Consider the following 20,819-nt stretch of genomic DNA (forward strand, 5'->3'; position numbering starts at 1 on the left):
ATTTACTTAAATCGTTTATCTAAGCTTTTTGATCTCTATTACTCCTAAGGAATACCAATAATTTGTAACTTCAGTTGCTTTATGTAGTCCCAGATGTCTTGAAGGCTTTGTTCATCCTTTTTCTTGATTTTTGTCTGACTGGATTATTTTGAAAGACCTGTCTTCAAGTTCCGAAATTCTTTTTTTCTGTTTCATTTAGTCTATTATTGAAGCTTTCAAATGTATTTTCCTTATTGAGTTTTTCAGTTCCAGAATTTGTTTTTCTTTCTTCTTTCTTTCTTTGGTAAGATATCTATATTGGTAAATTTCTTATCCATATCTTGAATTGATTTTCTGATTCTTTCACTGGTTTTCAGATTTCTCGGTGAGCTTCTTTAAAATCAACACTTTGAATTTTGTATCTGGCATTTCAAGTTCTTATTGATTAAGATCTGTTGCTAGACAACTGTGGTCCTTTAGTGGTATCATATTTCCTTGCTCCTTCTGTTATATGCGCACCTGGTGTAGTAGTCACGTCATCCAATATTTTGAAATTGCTTTCATAGGAGAGAATTTTTTCCTAAAGACTTACATATATTGTTGTTGAGTAGGGCAATTTGGCTTTGATTGTTGGTGTCTGAGTAGTGTGATCTTTATATGGTTTCTTCACCAGTACACAGGGTGAGTGCTAACTGATTTCCTTGTTGGCTTAGGGTATGGTTATTAGTTGAGGTTGTAGTGAAGTTTTGGCAGGGACTTAGATACCAACTGAACTAGTCTTTGTGCCCTGGTGGTGGCAGTGGTGGGCTGAGTGTGCCCGTTTTTAGACCCCAGAACAACACTGGCGTTAGTGGGTGCTGGAGGACCAGTTCTTGGACCTCCAGGTGGCTTGCTTAGAAGTTAGTAGTGGGAGATATGAGCTCATTGTATGGGCGGGTTCTCGGGTCTCTGGGCAGTTGGTGTGATGTGGATGATGGCAGTAGCAGTGGTGGAGCAACCCACTGGGCCCAAATGGTCTGTGTTGGTATTGCTGGTAGCTGTGATATGTTTGGCATATTAGTCTCCAGTTCCATAGGCACCCGAAGCAAGGGTATGGTCCTAAGTGTGCTTAGGAGAGCCTGGTCTTCTTTGTACCTCCCCAGCTGGGTGGCAGCTACAGCCACATTGCCTTAAACTCAGAGGGCACAGCTCCGTGTTAAACTCTCAAAATGGTATTGGCTGTTGGCCTGTGACCAGAGAGAGCAGGGCCCTGCTCAGGCAAGTGGCAGCTGAGATTTTGATAGGGATTGTATTGACTATGTAGATCAATTTGGGGAGTATTGTTATCAGCTATGCAATTTGCAAATATTTTTTCCTAGTCCATGGCCTGTATTTAATTCTCTTATCAGTGTCTTTTGAAGAGCAGAAGTACTTAATTTTGACCAAGCCGATTCTGTGATTTTTTTCTTTTTTATGGATCATGCTTTTGATCAGGTGTTTTAAATTTTTCTTTATATAAGTTCTGCATATTTGTTAGTTTCCCCCACCCTATGGCTGCTATTTTAAATAGGAGTTTCTCCTTCATTATATCTTTTATCAGGTTATTTTAAACCATTCAGTAAAATTCTGGCTTTAGTACTGAGGTAGAAACATACTTTTTTTCAAGTTAAGGATATATTACTCACTTTTTAGTTTTTTTTCCCTCAAGAGTGTGCTGAATTTTGTCAAAGTTCATATGATTTTCTTCCTTTTATCTTAACTTGTTCATTTCTGTTAACAATTTTTCTGAAGTTAAATCTTTTCATTTCCAGAAAAAATCCCCAACCTACTAAATCTTGATTAACTGTTGTTTTAAATATGTTAAATTTTAATTCCTAATGTTTTATTTATGATTTTTGTAATAATATTCATACATGAGTTTGTGTTGTGTATGTGTTGCGTGTGTGTATAAATCAGGTTTTGGTATCAAAGTTATACATGCCTCATAAAAAGAATTTACATGTTTTCTACATTTCCTATGATTTAGAACCATACTGTTTAGTACAATAGTCACAAGCCACATAAGGTCTTATGGCTATTGCGGTCTTAACTTGTGGTCTTAACTTGAAGTTACACTTTTAAAAAATTAAAAATTCAGTTCCTTAGTTACAGTAGCTGCTTCAAGTACTCACTGAATAGCCATAAGTGGCTGGTGACAACCACACTGAATAGTACAGATGTAAAATATTTCTGTCATCAAAGTAAGTTCTGCTGGGTATTGCTGAACTACAACTCAACTAGTACTGAGATTATCTGGTTCTTAAGGTTTTATAGATTTCCCTGTGAAATAATCTGCATACAGTGCAGTTCACTGAAAACTTTTATGTTTTCTATATATTTGTTTACACATTGTAATGCTACTCGAGTCGAATTCGGCAAGTAGTATTTTCCCATTTCACCTAGCTTTTCAAATTTATTTGCAGAGTTATTTCCCCTTTGCTATTTTTTTATTCTCTATATTGTGTTTACTCCATTTTTTATTATGCTGATGTTTTATCTATTTTGTTGATTTTTTTTCCACTAAAGGACCAGTACGATGATTTATTGCTTTCTTGTGTTCTACCTCATTAATTTATTATTTTTTCTTCTTCCTTTGTATTTACTTTGTGATTTTTTGCTTTGTGATTCTTTTTCTAGTGTTTTGAGTTAGAAATTTAAATACTTAACTCCTTAAATCATTCTTTCATTTATGTTTTGTCTATGGATGCTTTTGTATGGTTTGCAAGCCTAAAATTTTTACTATTTGATCCATTAAGAAAATCTGTCAAACCCTGATCTAGACCATGAGCATCAATGGCTGCTACATTATAAAATAAGACACAACCAGACCATATATGCTTCAATAAATACACCATCAATTAAATATTCTTATGAAAAAATTGACCCTGAGTCTGATCAAGTCTCTAGATCTAGCTACCAATTTCTATAGGACAGAGAAACATGTTTAATGGTATCTAAGGTATACAATCAGCAAAATATAACTGTGGGAAATTTTAAAGACAAATGACTTGGGTTTTTCAACAAGTAAATTACAAGGAAAAAAATGAGAAAGGAGAAGAACCAGTAGATTGAAAGAGATTTAAAGGATATAACCAACTGTAATGTGGGGATCTTATTTAGATTCTGATTCAAAGAAAATGTTGAGTGAGGCCAGGAAAAGAAAGGCAGAGGCAGAAACAAACAATTGGGAAAATTTAAATATTGACTGTCCTTGCCTATGAGATAGACATACTAAATATTAATATTTCATGATAAAATGATACTACATTTAGTAACTGGGCAGGAGGGGAGCAGGGAGAAGTATAGATATAATTAGATTGACTATGTATTGGTAATTATCAGCAATGAAGGATACATGGGCATTTACTGTGCTATTTTTTTCTGCTTTTGTATATGTTTGGAAGTTTACATAATAAATAGCTTCTTTAAATAGGAGAAAATGTTAAACAAGCACCTGGAGAGCTCTTTCAAATGATACATCCTCTCTAACCTTCAATTAATCTAGTACAGCTTCATGAGGAGAATACAGTCCAAAGGCTATAACCCATCTCTCTCCATCCCCCATTGAGACTCACTGCAATAGTGACTGACAGTAACTGATAAGATGGGCTAAATCCCTCAGGTATATTAAGGACAAAAAAGAAAAAAAAAGTGAATCTGATCTAGAAAAGAAAAATCTAATGAGGTTATTAAGTAAAATAATGAATTTTATTTAATAATAGATTCAAAGTGAGAAAATTCCAAGGATCAAGCGAGAATTTGTGAGAAAGAGATAGGAGACCCTTATAACAGTCATCCTTTCTACTGAGAAATTTTTTTCTCACTCCTTGTCATTATTAGAGGATTTTGTGAAAACTTTATGGTTTTTGTGATAGGTTAAGTGGCAAGACTTCCTTCCATTCTCTCTCTCAGGTAAATCAACACTGACAAAGAACAAAGGGTGTGGTTTCCTGTTAGAAAAAGAAAGTTTGGGAGAAGTTTGGATATCAAAAGCTAACACAGAGATGGAGATATACAAATTTTACAGCTCTTTTCATTTGGGTGTGCCTTTCTGTGGGCCCTTTTTAAATATATATATAAGAAGGAATAAGCAGGGAACCCTAGGCTTTGCCATAATAGAATGGTCAATTTTGGAAGCTAACTAATTGGGTAGCCAGTGCTTGGGTTTACTTACTCACCCAGGGGGGGCTGCAGCATACCCCCATTCTTTTCACAGTTCCCAATGGGCTGGATTTCAGCTGAGTCAACCAGCCGCCAGAAGTCATTCTTGTTGTCACTGCCATCAAGGCGCAGGCGAAGGCGGGCACCTGTCAGTCCAACTACTGTGGCAATACAGGTGGATGTGGTGTTCCTGGGGTCCTGTGCTTCCAATTTCATGCTGATCTTGAACTCGTTGCTTGGAGGTGTGTAGGACTGAGGAGAACAAGCCATGAAAATTAGGCAGACTAAAACATCAAAATTTATGTTTTGAAATTAAATTAGTTATACTCAGGTTAGGGACAACCCCTCTGAAACTACTCCCTAATAATAGGATAGGTTTCATGCAAAAGAAACACTGAAAGATAATATGAAGGGGAAGGAAAAAAATACTTTCCACAGAAGTATCAAATAGATCCATACCAGTAAAAAACGGACAAGGGTGTCTTTTATAGTTCAGTTACTTTAATGTTTTCTACCCTATTTTCTCCAACTCCCTGTCCCTCTGGGTATAACATTTTCTTTTCAGGAACACTAAAATCTATTTAACTGTCATAACCTTAGTGTCTTTTCATGGAACATTTCTGTATATTGGTCTGTATATTCATCACACAGACTAACTACTGGGAATTGATTTTTTTCTTATTTTGACAATAACTTACAAATTAAATCATATAATTGATATACAACAAACTACTTTAGCAAGTCTTAACATATGCATACACCCATGCCACCACATGCACCCCTGAAAGAATCACCACAATCAAAATAATGAACACAGGCAGCACCCTCAAGTTCTCACATGATTCTTCTTCTGGCCTCTCAAGAAACCCTGTGCACAGGCAACCACTGATCTACTTTCTATCACTGTAGATTGGTTTGCATTTTCTATTAACAGTTTCAGATGGAATCACAGAGGATGTACTCTTTTTTTGTCTAGCTTCTTTCACTCAGCATAACTATTCTGATATTCATCTATATTGTTGAATGTATTAATCCTTTGCACTCGGATGTAGAATATGACTCGACACAGTTAGCGAAAATTATAGAGATTAAAATTACTCTTTGAGGCCGGGCGCGGTGGCTCACGCCTGTAATCCTAGCTCTTGGGAGGCCGAGGCGGGCAGATTGCTCAAGGTCAGGAGTTCAAAACCAGCCTGAGTAAGAGCGAGACCCCGTCTCTACTATAAATAGAAAGAAATTAATTGGCCAACTGATATATATATAAAAAATTAGCCGGGCATAGTGGCTCATGCCTGTAGTCCCAGCTACTCGGGAGGCTGAGGCAGAAGGATCGCTCGAGCCCAGGAGTTTGAGGTTGCTGTGAGCTAGACTGACGCCACGGCACTCACTCTAGCCTGGACAACAAAGTGAGACTCTGTCTCAAAAAAAAAAAAAAAAAAAAAAAAAAATTACTCTTTGAATGTATCAATAATTTGAAATATAAAAAAATCCAAATAAATAAGTTTGTATGAAAAGAAACTCCAGTTTTTTATTCTACTGCTGCGCTTTGTAAAATCTGGGGTATTTAAAAAATTAAATCCCGAGTAGAATAAAGGAATTGAGAAAAAAGCAAGTGAGTGCAAAGGGCTAATAATTTATTTTTATTGCTGAGTAGTATATCATATTGATGGACATTTCGTTTGTTTCCAGTTTTTGGTGATTACAAATAAAGCTGTTGTAAACACTATGCACAAATCTTTGTATGAAAACAAACTTTTCTCTTGCAACAATATCTAAGAGTGGAATGGCTGGATCATATAATAAATATATGTTTAACTTACAAATAAGACAATCCTCTTAAAGTGTATAATTCAATGATTTTTGGTATATCTTTGGAATATTCTCTATATTCAGTATATTACACAGAGTTGTGTAAACATCACCCCTATCTAATTTTATAACATTACCATCATCCCCCCAAAATAAACCCATAACCCTTAGGGAGTCACTCCCTATTGTTCCTTTCAGCCGTCCCTAGAAATCATTAATCTACTATCTGTTTTTATGGATTTGCCTATTCTGGGCATTTCATATAGATGGAATTACATAATATGTGGCCAATATGTGAATGGTTTCCTTCACTTAGCATAACATTTTCAAGGGTCACCTACATCATAGCATTTATCAGTACTTCATTACTTTTCATTGTGAATATTCCATTATACGGATATACTACACTTTGCTTATTCATAATCAGTTGATGGACATTTCAGTCGTTTCCTCTTTTTGTCTATTACGAATAATGATGTGATGAACATTTATAATGTATTTTTCTGTGGACATGTTTTCTATTGTTCTTGGGTATATACTTATAAGTGGGATTGCTGGGTCATGTGGTAACTCTATGTTTAACATTTTCAGTAACCACTGAACTGTTTTCTAAAGTAGCTATAGAATTTCATAATACCACCAATGTACGAGGTTCCAACCTCTCCATATCTTCATGAATACTTGCAATTGTCTGCCTTTTTGATGTTAAGAGTCACCTAGTGGATATCAAGTAAATTTCATTACAATTTTAATTAGCATTTCTCTAATAAGTAATGATGTCGAGTATCTTTTATGCACTTATTGATCATCTGTGTATATTTGGTATATTTGGAGAAACATCTATTCAAATTAATTGCCCATTTATATAATAAATTATGTTGTCTTTTTATTGATGAGTTATACGAGTTCTTTATATATTCTGTATATAAGCCCCTTACCAGATACATAATTTGCCAATATTTTCTCCCATTGTGTGGGTTGTCTTTTACTTTCTGTTTTTTTGAGACAGAGTCTCGCTTTGTTGCCCAGGTAGAGTGAGTGCCATGGCGGCAGCCTAGCTCACAGCAACCGCAAACTCCTGGGCTCAAGCAATCCTACTGCCTCAGCCTCCCGAGTAGCTGGGACTACAGGCATGTGCCACCATGCCCGGCTAATTTTTTCTATATATATTAGTTGGCCAATTAAGTTCTTTCTATTTATAGTAGAGACAGGGTCTTGCTCTTGCTCTGCTGGTTTCGAACTCCTGACCTGGAGCAATCCGCCCGCCTCAGCCTCCCAGAGTTCTAGGATTACAGGCATGAGCCACCACGCCCAGCCTGTCTTTTCATTTTCTTGATGGTGTCCTTGGGAACACAAAATGTTTTAATTTTGATGTTCAATTTATCTATTTTTTCTTTTGTTACTTATGCTGTTGGTACGATGTCTAAGAAACCATTATCTAATATGATGAAGATTTCCTCCTGTGTTTTCTTCTAAGAGATTTATAGTTTTACCTCTTACATTTGGGTCTATGATCTACTTGCAGTTAATTTTTGTATGTGATAGAGAAGAAGGGCGCAACTTTGTTATTTTGGATATGACTATCAAGTTGTTCCTAGTTGTTGAAAATTCCGTTGAATTGCCCTGGCACCCTTGTCAGAAATCAATTGATGGGTTGATTTCTAGACTCTCAATTCTAATCCACTGATCTATACATCTATCTATCTTCATTCCAGAACCACAATGTCTTGAGTACTGTAGCTTTGTAGTAAATTTTGAAATCAGAAAATGTGAGTCCTCTACCTTTGTTCTCCCCTTTTAAGACTGCTTTGACTATTCTGGGTCCCTTGTATTACATGAAATTTAGGACTAACTTATCAATATCTACAAAAATAAAAAATAAAAAAAGCAGCTGGGATTTTGATAGGGATTGCATTGAATCCATAGATCAATTTGGGGAGTACTACTGTCAGCTATGTGATTTACAATTACAGTCATGCACCATATAATGACATTTAGGTCAATAATCAACCACATATATGATGGTGGCCCCATAAGATTACAATAGAGCTGAAAAATTCCTTTTACTTTGTGACACTGTAGCCATCCTAAGGTCCTAGCACAATGCATTACTCATGTGTTTTGTGGTGGCACTGGTATAAACAATCCTATTGTGCTGCCAGTCATGTAAAAGTATAGCACATACAATTATGTACAGTACATACTTCTTAATAATGACAATAAACAACTATGTTACTGGTTTATGTGTTAGCTATGTCATACTTTTAATTGCTTTTTTAGAATTTACTCTTCCTTCTACTTATACAAGAAAAGTTAATGTAAAACATCTTCAGGCAGGTCCAGAGGTATTCCAGAAGGCATTTTATCACAGGAAATGATAGCTTCATGAGTGGTATCTCCCCTGAAAACTTTCTAGTGAGATAAGATGTGGAGGTAGAAGACAGTGATATTGATGATCCTGATTCTGTAGATGTCTATGGTAATTGTATGTGTTTTAGTTTTTTAATAAAAAAGTTCAAAAGGTAAACAAAAAATTAAAAAATAGAAAAAACCTTATAGAATAAGAATACAAAGAAAGGAAATATTTTTGTACAGCTGTATAATATTTGTGTTTTAGGCTATTATAAAAGAGTCAAAAAGTTTAAAAAGTTTTTAAAGTTACAAAGTAAAAAAGTTAGATAAGCTAAGTTTAATTTATTACTGAAGAGAAAAACTTTAAAAATAAATTTAGTGTAACCTAAATGTACAGTGTTTACAAAGTCTACCCAGTAGTGTACATTAATGTCCCAGGTATTCATGTCCATTCAACATTTACTTACTGACTCATCCAGAGTAACTTCCAGTCCCCGCAAACTCTATTCATGGTAAGTGCCCGATAAAGGTGTACAGTTTTTTTTTTTTCAAGGTCCAAAGACAGTAGTATGGGTGTACAGTTTTTTAAATCTTTTATACTGTGTTTTTACTGTACCTTTTTTGTTTAGATATGTTTAGATACATAAAGACTTACCATTTTTTATAACTGCCTATAGTATTCAGTACAGTAACACGCTGTACAGGTTTGTAGCCTAAGTACAACAGGCTATATCATATACCATCTAGGTTTACGTAAGTACATTCTATGTTTGCACAACTACAAAATTACCTAACAATACATGTTTCAGAATGTATCCCCAGCACTAAGTGACTATTTTCTCCTAGTCTGTGGCCTATATTTTCATTCTGTTACCAGCGACTTTTGAAGGGCAGAAGTTTTTAATTTTGCCAAAGTCCATTCCATTTTTTAAAAATGAATCATGGTTTCAGGCAGGTGTTTTCCAAAGTTTTCTTTGTAAAGTTTTGCATTATTTGTTGTTTCCCTCCCCCCCACACCCTTTGGCTACCATTTTAAATGGGAGTTTCTCTTCCACTATATCTTCTATTAGATAATTTCAAACCATTGTATAAAATGCTAGCTTCAGTATTGGCATATAAATACTTTAAAAATAATATATTACTCAATTCCTAGTTTATTCAGTGCTTTCTTTTGCTCAGTAGTGTGAGGAAGTTTTTCTGCCAAACTATTTTCTAAAGTAGTTGGATGATTTTACCTTCATCAGCAGTGTATGAAACTTTCATCTGCTCCACATTCTTGCCACTATTTGATATAGCCAGTCTTTTATATGAGAGTCATTTAAATAAATGTATAGTGATATCTTACTAATCACTTTTAATTTGTATTTCCCTAATGAAATAATGGTGTTGAGTATCTCTATTCAAGTGCTTATTTGCCCACTAAATATTTTCTTTGGTGTTTGTTCTAATCTTTCAATCCAGATGCCTTTTATTTCTATTTTTGGCCTGTGTGCATTAGTAGCACAATACTTAATAAAAGCAGCAAAAGTAGACATCCTTGTCTTGTTTAGGATCTTAAGAGGAAAGCATTTGGTCTTTCACCATTAAGTATAATATTATCTGTAGATTGATCATAAATGCCACTTAGGGTTTATTCATAAATGCCCGTTAGGGTTTAAGATTCAGGTGGTTCCCTTCTATTTCTAGTTCACTGAGGCTTTTTATTAGTAATGGAAATTGAATTGTGTCAAATGCTTTTTCTGCATCTATTTAGATAATGATATGTTTTTTCTTCTTTAGTGGGTATGTACATATGGCAAATTCCATTGATTTAGTTTTGAAATTTAAACCAATTCTAAATTCCTAGGATTAACCCCACTTGGTTATAATGTTGATATTTTTATATATTGTGAGATTTTTTTTCCCTAAAAAATTTTGCTTGAAATTTTTGCATATATTTTCATGTGGGATATTGCTGTGTTATTTTTTCTTCCAACGTCTTTGCCTGGTATTGGTATAAAAAATACTTGTCTCATAGAACGAGTTACATGGTATTCTCTTCTCTTAAATTTTCTAGAAGAGACTGTGTGGAATTTATAATAATTTTTACTTAAATGTTTGAAACAATTCACCAGTGAAGTCATTTAGGCCTGGAATTGTCTTTCTGAAAAAGGTTTTAGCCTACAAATTTGATTTCTGTAACAGAAATAGTACCATTCAGGTTTTCTGTCTTCTTGACTAAGCTTTGGTAATTTGTGTCATTTGTGAAAGTTATCCATTTTATCTGAGTTGTTAAATTTAAAGGCATAAATTTGTTCATAATACTCCCTTAATTATTTTAATATCTGTAGAATCTACAGTGATGTCACTTTTCTCTTTCCTGATATTGACAATTTGTATCTTCTCTTTTTTATTCTTGATCAGTCTGGCCAGAGGTATATCAATTATATTTATCTTTGCAAAGAACCAACTTTTGGTTTCAGTGATTTTTCTCTATCGTTTTTGGTTTTATTTCATTGATTTATGCTTTAGTCTTTATTATTCCTTTCCTCTGCTTTGGAATGAAGTTGCTCTTTTTTCTCTAGTTTTCTAAAGTGGAAGCTGAGTTCATTAATTGAAACCTTTCTTCTTTTCCAATATAAGCATTCACTGATGTAACATTTCCCGTAAGTACTGCTTTAGCAGCACCCCACAAATTCTAAAATATTCTTTCATTTTTATTCAGTTGAATATATTTTTCCAATGTCCCTTTTGGTTTTTGCATACTCATTTAGAAATGGGTTAATTTCCAAATATTAGGAGATTTTCCAGATAATTTTCTGTTGTTGGTTTTTAATTTAATGTCATTGTAATCAGAGAATATACTTTGTATTGTTTAATCTTTTAAATTTCTCAAGCTGTACTTCATGGCCCAGAATGTGGTCTACCTTGATAAATGTTCTGTGTATACTTGAAAAGAATGTGTATTCTACTGATATTGGATAGCATTCTATACATGTCAATTATGTCAAATTAGTTGATAGTGTTGTTCAGGTCTATATACTTGAAGATTTTCCATCTACTTGTTCTTTTATTATGAAGAATAGAGTATTAAAAGTCTGACTATATGTCAAATTTGAATTTGTCTATTTCCTCTTACAGTTCTACCAGTTTTGCTTCATGTAAGGATTGTCTGACTCCTTTATCATTACAGCATTAACTTCTTTATCCCTGCTAATATTCTTTGCTTTGAAATATACTTTGCTATTAATATAACTATTTCAGTTTTATTATGGCTAATGTCAGCATGGAATGTTATATTCTTTTACTTTTAACCTATTGTGTGTCTTTATATTTAAGACGTAATTGTTGAAGGCAATATATAATTGAGTTTTGCTTTTTATCTAATGTGGCAATCTCAGCCTTTTAATTGGAGTATTTAGACCATTTATATTTAATATAATTCTTGATATTGTCAAGTTTAAATCTATGATCTTGATATTTTTTTCCCAATTATTTTAGTGGTTGTTTTAGGGTTTACAGTAAACATCCTTAACTTACCACAGTCTATCTTCAAGTAATATACTTACTTCATGTATAAGAACCTTATAACAGTATAGATTTCTCCCCTCCTGCCTTTATGCTATTGTTGTATTTTAGTTATACATTTGTTATCATCCCCACAATACATTATTATTTATAAAATTATCTTTTATAGAGATTTAAAGAAGAAAATAAGAAAAAACATCATATGTATTTACCCTTGTAATTATAATTTCCAGTGACCGTCATTCCTTTATGTAGATCTGTTATTCCATCTGGTATCATTTTCCTTGTGCTTGATAAACCTCCTTTAACATTTCTTATAGTGCAAGTCTACTAGTGATGAATTTCTTCAGCTTTTGTATATTTGACTTCTTCTACTTCTTCTTCTTCTTTTTTTTTTTTTCTTTTTTGAGACAGGCTCTCACTCTGTTGCCCAGGCTAGAGTGCTGTGGCATCAGCCTAGCTCACAGCAACTTCAAACTCCTGGGCTCAAGCAATCTTACTGCCTCAGCTTCCTGAATAGCGGGGACTACAGGTGCTCACCACCACACTGGGCTAATTTTTCTATTTTTAATAGAGACGGGGTCTCACTCTTGCTTAGTCTGGTCCTGAACTCCCGAGGTTAAGCAATCCTCTCGCCTCGACCTCTCAGAGTTCCAGGATTACAGGCATGAGCCATTGCATCCGACCAGCTTTTGTATATTTGAAAATATCTTTATTTCACCTTTGCTTTTAAAATATATTTTTGCTGGATACAGTATGCTCAGTTGCAGTTTTTTTTCTTTTAGTGTTTTAAAGATGTTACTCAACTTTGCTTGTTTGTACTGTTTCTGACAAGAAATACATCATTCTTATCTTAGTTACCCTGTATGTAAAATGTCTTTTTTCTCTAGCTGCTTTTAAGTTTTCTCTATCAATGGTTTTGTGCAATGTGATTATTTTAGAATTCATTGAGCTTCTTGAATCTGTGGACTTATGGTTTTCCTTAATTTTTGAAAAATTTTAGCCATTATTTCTTCAAATATTTTTTCCGTCTCCTATCTCTTTTCTCTTTCCAATTACATGTCTATTTGGCCAGCTGAAGCTATCCCTACAGCTCACTGGTGCTCTCTTCATTTTTTCTAAATTATTTTTCTCATTTTGAATAGTTTCTATTGTTATGTCTTCAAGTATACTAATCTCTTCTTCTGCCATTAATCCGATCCAGTGGATTTTTCATTTGACACATGGTAGCCTAATGAGAGTCTTTTTTTTTTATATCTTCCATGTCTCTGCTTAATTTTTTAACATAATGAATAAAATTAAAATAATTATTTTAGTGTGTCTGCCTGCTATTCTATGATCCATGTAGTTTCTGAGCTGGTTTCAGTCAACTGATTGTCTTCATTATTGTTTGCATTTTCCTGCCTTTTATGTGCCTGTTAATCTTTGGAAGCCAAACATTGTGAATTTTACCTTTTGGGTACTGGATATTCTTGCACTTCTATAAATCTTGTGTTTTGTTCCCAGATGCAGTTAAGTTACTTGGAAACAGTCTGACCCTTCTGAGTTTTACCCTCAGCCAGTCTGATGCAGTGTTTAGATTAAGGCTAATTATTTCATACTACTGAGCAAGACTGTCCTGAGTATTCTATCCAATGTCCAATGAATTATAAGATTTTCCAGTCTAGCTGGTAAGATCAGGAACTATTCCTGGCACTGTGTGAGTGCCAGGGTCTATTCCTTCAAATCCTTTCAGATGGTTTTTCCTTCGGCTTTAGGTAGTTTCCTCATATGCATTTACAAAAACAGTAATACTTTCCTGAATACTTGAAGGGAACCCTCCGTAGATTTCTGCCATTTTCCTTCTTCTCTCTCCTCTCTGATAATTTGTCCTGAAAATTCTAGCCACCTCGGTTTACGTGGACTCTCAGTTCCATTCCTCAAATTAGAGAGTCTGCTGCACTCAATCTGGGTTCCCTTTCCTTGGTCCAAGGTCTGGGAACTGTCTGAAGGCACTAAGCTGATAAATTATAGGGGACAACTCATTTGTTTTCCATCTCTCAGAGATCACTTCTTGATTGCCTGATCTTCAGTGAATTAAAAATCATTGTTTAACATATTATATCTTTTAAAAAATTGTTTCAGGTAGAAGTATGAATTCAGTCCATATTATTTCAAATGAGAAGTCCTAAATTTTTATTTTAACTTAGAAAGTCGACAAAATTCAAACTCAAAGTGAAATGTTGGCAGTCTGAGAAAATAACCATTGAGTACTAAAGGAAAAGAGATGTAAATAACTTCCTAATGTTTAGCTCCGTTTAGCAGTATTATGCTTCTTTGTTTACCAGCCTCATCATATACTGATACAGTCAACATTATCTGTGTATTTAATCCTCATGGGAAGCTCTGGATGACCTCTGATGACCTCCTAAAATGCTCCCTAATGGGGATCAGTGTTGACATTCTTATAGAAAGGTAAGATCGTGACAGGATTGTTGAGTACAGAGAAAGGAATATTGCTCCATTTTCAAGAACTCCTATGGGGTATAACTCTTTTCTTCTGTCTGAATTAAGAGGTACAGTAAAAATTAGCAATTGTTTTCAGTAAAACAGAATATCCTCAAGGAGGTGAAGAAGGAAAGGGTGTTACTTGGGATGAAGCTGGGAAGAATGTCTGTTGCCAAAATTCACAGTGACCAAATTTTACTCCTTGAATTGTGTTCTTCCCATGGAAATTTATTCTGGGGCCCTCAAGTGAGAAGCCCAAGGGCTCCCACCTCATGTTTTGATTTTCTAAGAAGCAGGAAAAAAAACCAACAAAAAAACCCTACTTGTCTCCCACCTACTAAAGATGTTGAGAATCAATTACCTGCTTGAAGCAATGGACAGGCGCTGGGACTGAACATGTTTCTTTTAGGTATTTGTCCCAGGTAAAATGACCTGTAAAGGAAATAGAAATCTCTATCACAGTCAACTTCCTAAAAAAGTGCTTTTGGCATATAATCTACACTAAACATTAAGCCATCTGCAGACTAGTTCTGAGCATAAGAAAACTTATTTTTTTCCTGTTTGGGCTCAGAGGAGTATTAGGGGGAAGAATCTAGGTGATCTGAGTGGATCATTTATATTAATATTTTAAAATCATGGTCTGAAAGATGACCTGAGATGTTTTTCATGTTAGTTCCAAAAGTGATCTAAAATGCCAGACCAAGATATACCAGTATCTCAAAGAAGTGGCCAGGAAGCTCATGGAAAACAGAAGAGGTAGAAAGTGGGTGGGGAGATAGATTCCTTTTGAATAACCTGACTCCTGGAGAGGTCCCTTATTGCCATTAAGTGACAGCTTTTAACACCCAATATGGTTAGATCCCACCATCTCAGCTCAGGAAGAATGAAGAAAAGGCTATCTAGAGATATGAGGTGACAAGGTTGAGGCAGGGTGGGGGAGGGGGGGAGAAGCCAGATAAGTGGGATTGTACTTGAATCCTCACTCTAAAAACTGGACCTTTCTCACCTTCCCCCACCCCAGTCCTATCCTAGTCACAGGTGCATTGCTCTGAGGTGTAAAATGACAAAGACCTGGTAACTTAGAGAAAAGTAGAACCTGGGAAGCATTTCTGATGACAGTAAATAAGAACAAGTTGGGGAGTGTACAGAATCTTTTAGCCTCTTGAAGTGGTCTTAGAGCCTCTCAAAGTTTGAAGAATACTGTGCTAGAGAAAAAATCTTTAAGGTGACACTATGCCAGGGCCAGGGAAAACATTTTAAGGGACAAACTATTAAATACAGATCTTATTAGCTCAAAAAAGATTATCAAGTTTTTTATTTAAAGGTTAAAGCAATTACCAATCTCCCCCTAATACCCACCTAGAGGTGACCCCATGGTGGAGCAGGGAAGGTCCCAGAGAATCTCACAAGCTAAAACACTGTAGCAAACCAGCATTTCTTGAAGTTTCCTCTGTAGTGGAGCAGCACAGGGCCCCTTTGGGCCATGCAAAAAGCACTAGATGCTGGGAATAAAAATGAGTAACTGAATGATGAAATCTAAATCACTCCAAAGATGATGCCAAGACTTTACACTCTATTGACTTTTTATAGCTTCTGTTTTAGAACTGGTTCTATTCCCACCATCTTTAACTAAGCCTAATAGATTTGGCCAGAAATCAGTCAGTTCTGAACCATTTTATGAACTGGCTGATAATTAATAATCATGACTTAGTCCCTAGGGTAAGTGAGAATATTTCCTGAAGTCAAGATTTAAAGAGGTAAAAAAAAAAAAAAAAAGATTTAAAGAGGTTACAGAATTTAATGAAGATTTTGCTCCTGGCTGAGAGTGCCCTAAAGCAAGGACTGAATACATTTCATCACTGTTTGCTGTCAGAAAGAGAAAACATTAAAAATTATTGTTCCATCCTCACAAATGAAAGATTAAATCATACAGTAAGTCTTGGATTTCACCGGACTGAGAACCTTAAACTCTAGCATCTAGAGTAGCATTGTCCAATAAAACTTTGTGTTGACTGAAATGTTCTGTATCTGTGCTATTCAATAAGGCAGCCATAAATACATAGCTACATGTAACTACTGAACACTTAAAATGTGGCTAGGATAAGGAACAAATTTTTGAATTTTATTTAACTTTAATTATTTTAAATTTAAATACGTACATGTGGTCAACAGCTATTTTATCAGGCAGTACAGGTCTAGAGGTTTGGTCAGTCCTGAGTAATTGCTTGCACTAGTTTGAGTTCTGATCAAAAGCACCCAAGAGAATTTGGTTTTAAGAATTATGGCAGCAACAGGGGTACCATAATAATTAGGGTATCAATTACAGTTCTCTATTACACATATCAACTATGGCAATCAATTCCTATGCTGTAATATACACAGGGCAGAAACCTTAGACCTTCTACCACTTAGGAAACACTCTATTACTAAATGAAGGAAAAGGAATCTCTTTGTTTAAAGCAGTCTACCCCACTGTGGTGGCTGAGTGGCTTGAATCATACCTAGATTAGTATTTTCCTGTTATTTGACTGCTTATGCTATCTAAGATTTAGTCCTTTATTATCAGATAAATTGCAAAATAAGATTAATTTTTTTTTTTTTTTTTTGAGACAGAGTCTCACTTTGTTGCCCAGGCTAGATTGAGTGCTGTGGCGTCAGCCTAGCTCACAGCAACCTCAATCTCCTGGGCTCAAGTGATCCTCCTGCCTCAGCCTCCCGAGTAGCTGGGACTACAGGCATGCGCCACCATGCCTGGCTAATTTTTTCTCTCTCTCTATATATATATATTAGTTAGCCAATTAGTTTCTTTCTATTTCTAGTAGAGATGGAGTCTCGCTCTTGCTCAGGCTGGTTTTGAACTCCTGACCTCGAGCAATCCGCCCGCCTCAGCCTCCCAGAGTGCTAGGATTACAGGCGTGAGCCATCACGCCCGGCCAAGATTAATTTTTATTGACTCAATAAGAATACTTGAACACCTACTATAATGCCCATGATGAAGGCAGACATCCTATGTCTACCACATCTCCAAGAGCTAAAATAACCACACAAAAAATAGGACAGGCAGCAAGGTATAGATCAGAAGTTGGCAAACTTCTGTAAAGGACAAGATAATAAAAATTTTATGCTTTGTGAGCCATACAGTCTATATTATAATTGCTCAGATCTGCCATCATAGTGTGAAAGCAGCCATAGATAATATGTAAATTAATAAGCATGGCTGTGTTCCACTAAAACTTTATTTATATAAATAGACAGAGGGCTGGATTTGGCTCCAAATAGCAGTTTGGCAAGCCTTTGGTATAAATCATTTTTCACAAATAATACTCAGTTTTTCTCATTTCTTTAAAGAGAGTTCTGGGTCCTACTTTCGGAAGTTCTCATTGAGTAGGCTCCAAGTGTGGCCTGAGAATATGTATTTTTGAAGACTCTCTAGGTAATTCTGATTACACCTCTGTCTAGGAACTAACAGTGTAGCTGAAAGAATGTAACATTGGTTATCAAAAGATGTTGGTAAAAGTCTTGTTTCTATAGCTAACTATCTTGGGTAAATTACTTAATCCTTCCCAAGCCTCAGTTTATTCCTCTAAAAGATAGAGACAATACCTATTCTCACAAGATTATATATACATTCTTCATTCAATAAATATTTAAATTCCTTCCAGGTAAGAAGAACTGTATTAAATGTTAGGGTAATAAGATAGGCATGGTTCTTAAGTTAATGGCACTTTCCTCCTAGAGATAAGTGGAGATATTAAATAAATAATAACAAATAATCTGCTATAATTATGATAAATTTAAATTAATGAGGTAGTACATGTTGCCTTGAGAATGTAGAACTGGAAAATCTAGTTCATATTTGGGGTCAGAGATTACTGTGAAGATTAATATTAATAACTAATATAGGTATAATATTTTATAATTTAAACATATATAATTTGAGTGTTTTCAATTAAACATTATAATTCAGAACATTCAAATATTATAATTTGAATGTTTTCAAATACTCATTCAATATATATTTATTTAGTATAATGACAAGTAGGCTCCGTACTCATGGAATTTACATTCTGGTGTATGATGAGACACAACACATACATAAAAAAATAAACAAGGTAATAAGTGATAAGTACTTAAAGGGAATAAAATGAGGTGATGTGATATCTTAGTAAAGATATGGACAGAAACTCTACAGAGGAAATACTAGAGCTGAGACTTTACAGATGAGAAAAAACCAGCCATCTCATTTATATTAATAATGCTTATGAAAGTGTTTTATAAACTCTATGCACATCACATGATAGTTGCATTTATTATTAGGATAAAAAGATTTCTGCCCTGAAGGGACTTACAGATGGCATAAAACTACCTTTAAAAAATTAAAAGGTCCATAAAATGTAAAGCACAAGAGGTTACCTAGTTGAATGCATAAATTCCCTTCTCTATTATACATTCATTTGGCAAATATTTATTGAACACCTACTATATGCCAAGCCTGGTTCTAGGCATCGGTGGTATATAGCAAATAACAATACAGTCAAAGTCTCTGTTCACATGGAGCTTACCTTCTAAGAGGGAAGAGAGACAATAAATAAATGTCAGTTCATCCAGAGGATAACAGAGACCAGATAAATAATTATACAATTTCTAGCTCTTTTCAAATAAAGAAAAAAAAATAAAGCAAGGAAAGAGGGAAAGATGTGTGTGCTATTTTAGGCAGGATGATCAAGAAAGGTTATCTTGATAAGGTGATATAAAAGTTGAGACCTGAATAGTTCCTCTAAATACTGCTTAAACACTTCCAATCATGGGATACTCATTATTGGGTTATCATTCAATAGTGCAAATGGACAAACTAACCATTATAGTAAGCCAATGCCTGCCTTCTTTTAACTTCCACTGGTCCTAGATATACTATGTCTATTCTCTCCCCAGATATGTCCCAAATCCATCAGCTATTCCTAATTTGACATGCTGACTACTCATGCCTAGCTACTGTTTTGGTCACATTCCTTTATAAGAACTCTACTTTGTTCAACCTAAATGTGAAACCAAATTTCTAAGAGCAATAAAAATAATCAAAGTGTTTAGATCTGAAATCCTACTACACTATTACTGTCCCATTATTTATATATACCAAAATTTATATAACTTAGCAATAATATTTGTCATGTAAGTGTTTTCTAATTTTTTTGATGAGTATCTTTGTGCATATAACTTTGACCATTTTAAGATTATCTTCTTAGGACAAATCCCAAAGAGTGAGACTAATGGAGGTAGAACATGCATATTTTAGATTCTGATACAATATGTATCACCAAAATATCCTCTAGAAAGATTATGCCAATTTTTATTCCTACAAAAATTGCAAGAGAATGTTTCCCACATCTTTGCTAAAACTGTGTTTTAACAATCCCTATAATTTTAATAAACCTTATTAGTGGAAAAATGAAATATTGTTATACCTTTATTTGCAATTCTTTGATTACTAATAAAGTTGAAGATCTTTTTAGGCTTATCAGCCAGTTTGTATTTTATTTTTGCCGTTTTTCTGCTGAGGTATTCTTTTGTTTTCATACAAATCTAAGAGTTCTTGGTAGGTTAAGGAAAAGTCACTAGAGGTATTTTTATTTAATAGAAATAAAGCATCCAGAGCAGGTCCAGTGTTCTTTTCACTATATCACAGGTACCTCTGAAAGGACACAGATTTTAGGTAACAGAAAGAGAGGATTAGTAAGGGAGAAAAAAATCAAAGGCTTTTTTGAGGTTCTAGGAAGGTATCCCAAAATGAGAAAGGTTTGGATTTGGGTGATTCACAGATATAGAATAACAATATTCAAACTACAAAGGACCCTAGACATTCCTAAAACAAACTTTTGGCTTTCTTGGCCTCCTACCTTTGCCCATGTTATTCCTACTCAGTGACTGAAGTTCAGCAAAAATGCTACTTTCTCTGGAAAGCCATCTGACTTTTCCTGTTTCCCCAGAACAAATTCTAATATTTCCCTATGTCCTATAACATCCTGTTTACACTTTTATTTTTATACTCATCATATCCTATCACTGTAATTACTTATGTAAGTTCTTTACAGATAGGAGCTTTATTCATTTTTTTATATTCACTGTTTACCACAGCACATGAGATTGAATAGAGGCTCAATAAATGTTTTTGAGTTAATGAAAAGAAGCAGCACACAAGTAATAATCCTACTCTTGCTTTCCTGGACTAGTAGTAAATCACACCTAGGATATAGTTCTGGGAGCTACACTTTGAGAAAGAGAAAAAGCCAGAGCCTAAATGGTGACCTAGTGGTTAATGGACCCAAAACTATGTCATCTGAGGACCAGTCATCTGAGGACCAGAAGGAAAAATGAACAATTAGCATGAGTAAGAGAGCAAAGTCTCAGAGCCATTCCTCATCCATCCATCCAACAAATATTTACTGTGTATCAAAGCATCATGCTGGGTGCTAGAGATGCAACCATGATCAAAATATTATCCATGACCT

General features: G+C 34.7%; 1 protein-coding gene across 4 annotated transcripts in view; it reads right to left on the bottom strand.

Moving 5' to 3' along the window:
- Positions 1 to 20,819, bottom strand: part of SCMH1 (Scm polycomb group protein homolog 1) — a 174,382-nt gene that overhangs the window by 84,790 nt on the left and 68,773 nt on the right. For 2 of the 4 annotated variants that reach the window (XM_075997103.1, XM_075997102.1), the window contains 3 exons: positions 15,673 to 15,815; positions 14,675 to 14,745; positions 4,176 to 4,410 (listed from right to left, as the gene is read on the bottom strand). In XM_075997103.1, the coding sequence (XP_075853218.1) occupies positions 4,176 to 4,410; positions 14,675 to 14,745; positions 15,673 to 15,748 (382 nt within the window). In that variant the 5' untranslated portion in view covers positions 15,749 to 15,815. The remainder of the gene's footprint in view (positions 1 to 4,175; positions 4,411 to 14,674; positions 14,746 to 15,672; positions 15,816 to 20,819) is intronic. The other 2 variants (XM_012735822.3, XM_075997104.1) reach the window with 1 other exon arrangement.

Source organism: Microcebus murinus, chromosome 2 (assembly GCF_040939455.1).
Source record: "Microcebus murinus isolate Inina chromosome 2, M.murinus_Inina_mat1.0, whole genome shotgun sequence".
Classification (NCBI taxonomy): domain Eukaryota; kingdom Metazoa; phylum Chordata; class Mammalia; order Primates; family Cheirogaleidae; genus Microcebus; species Microcebus murinus.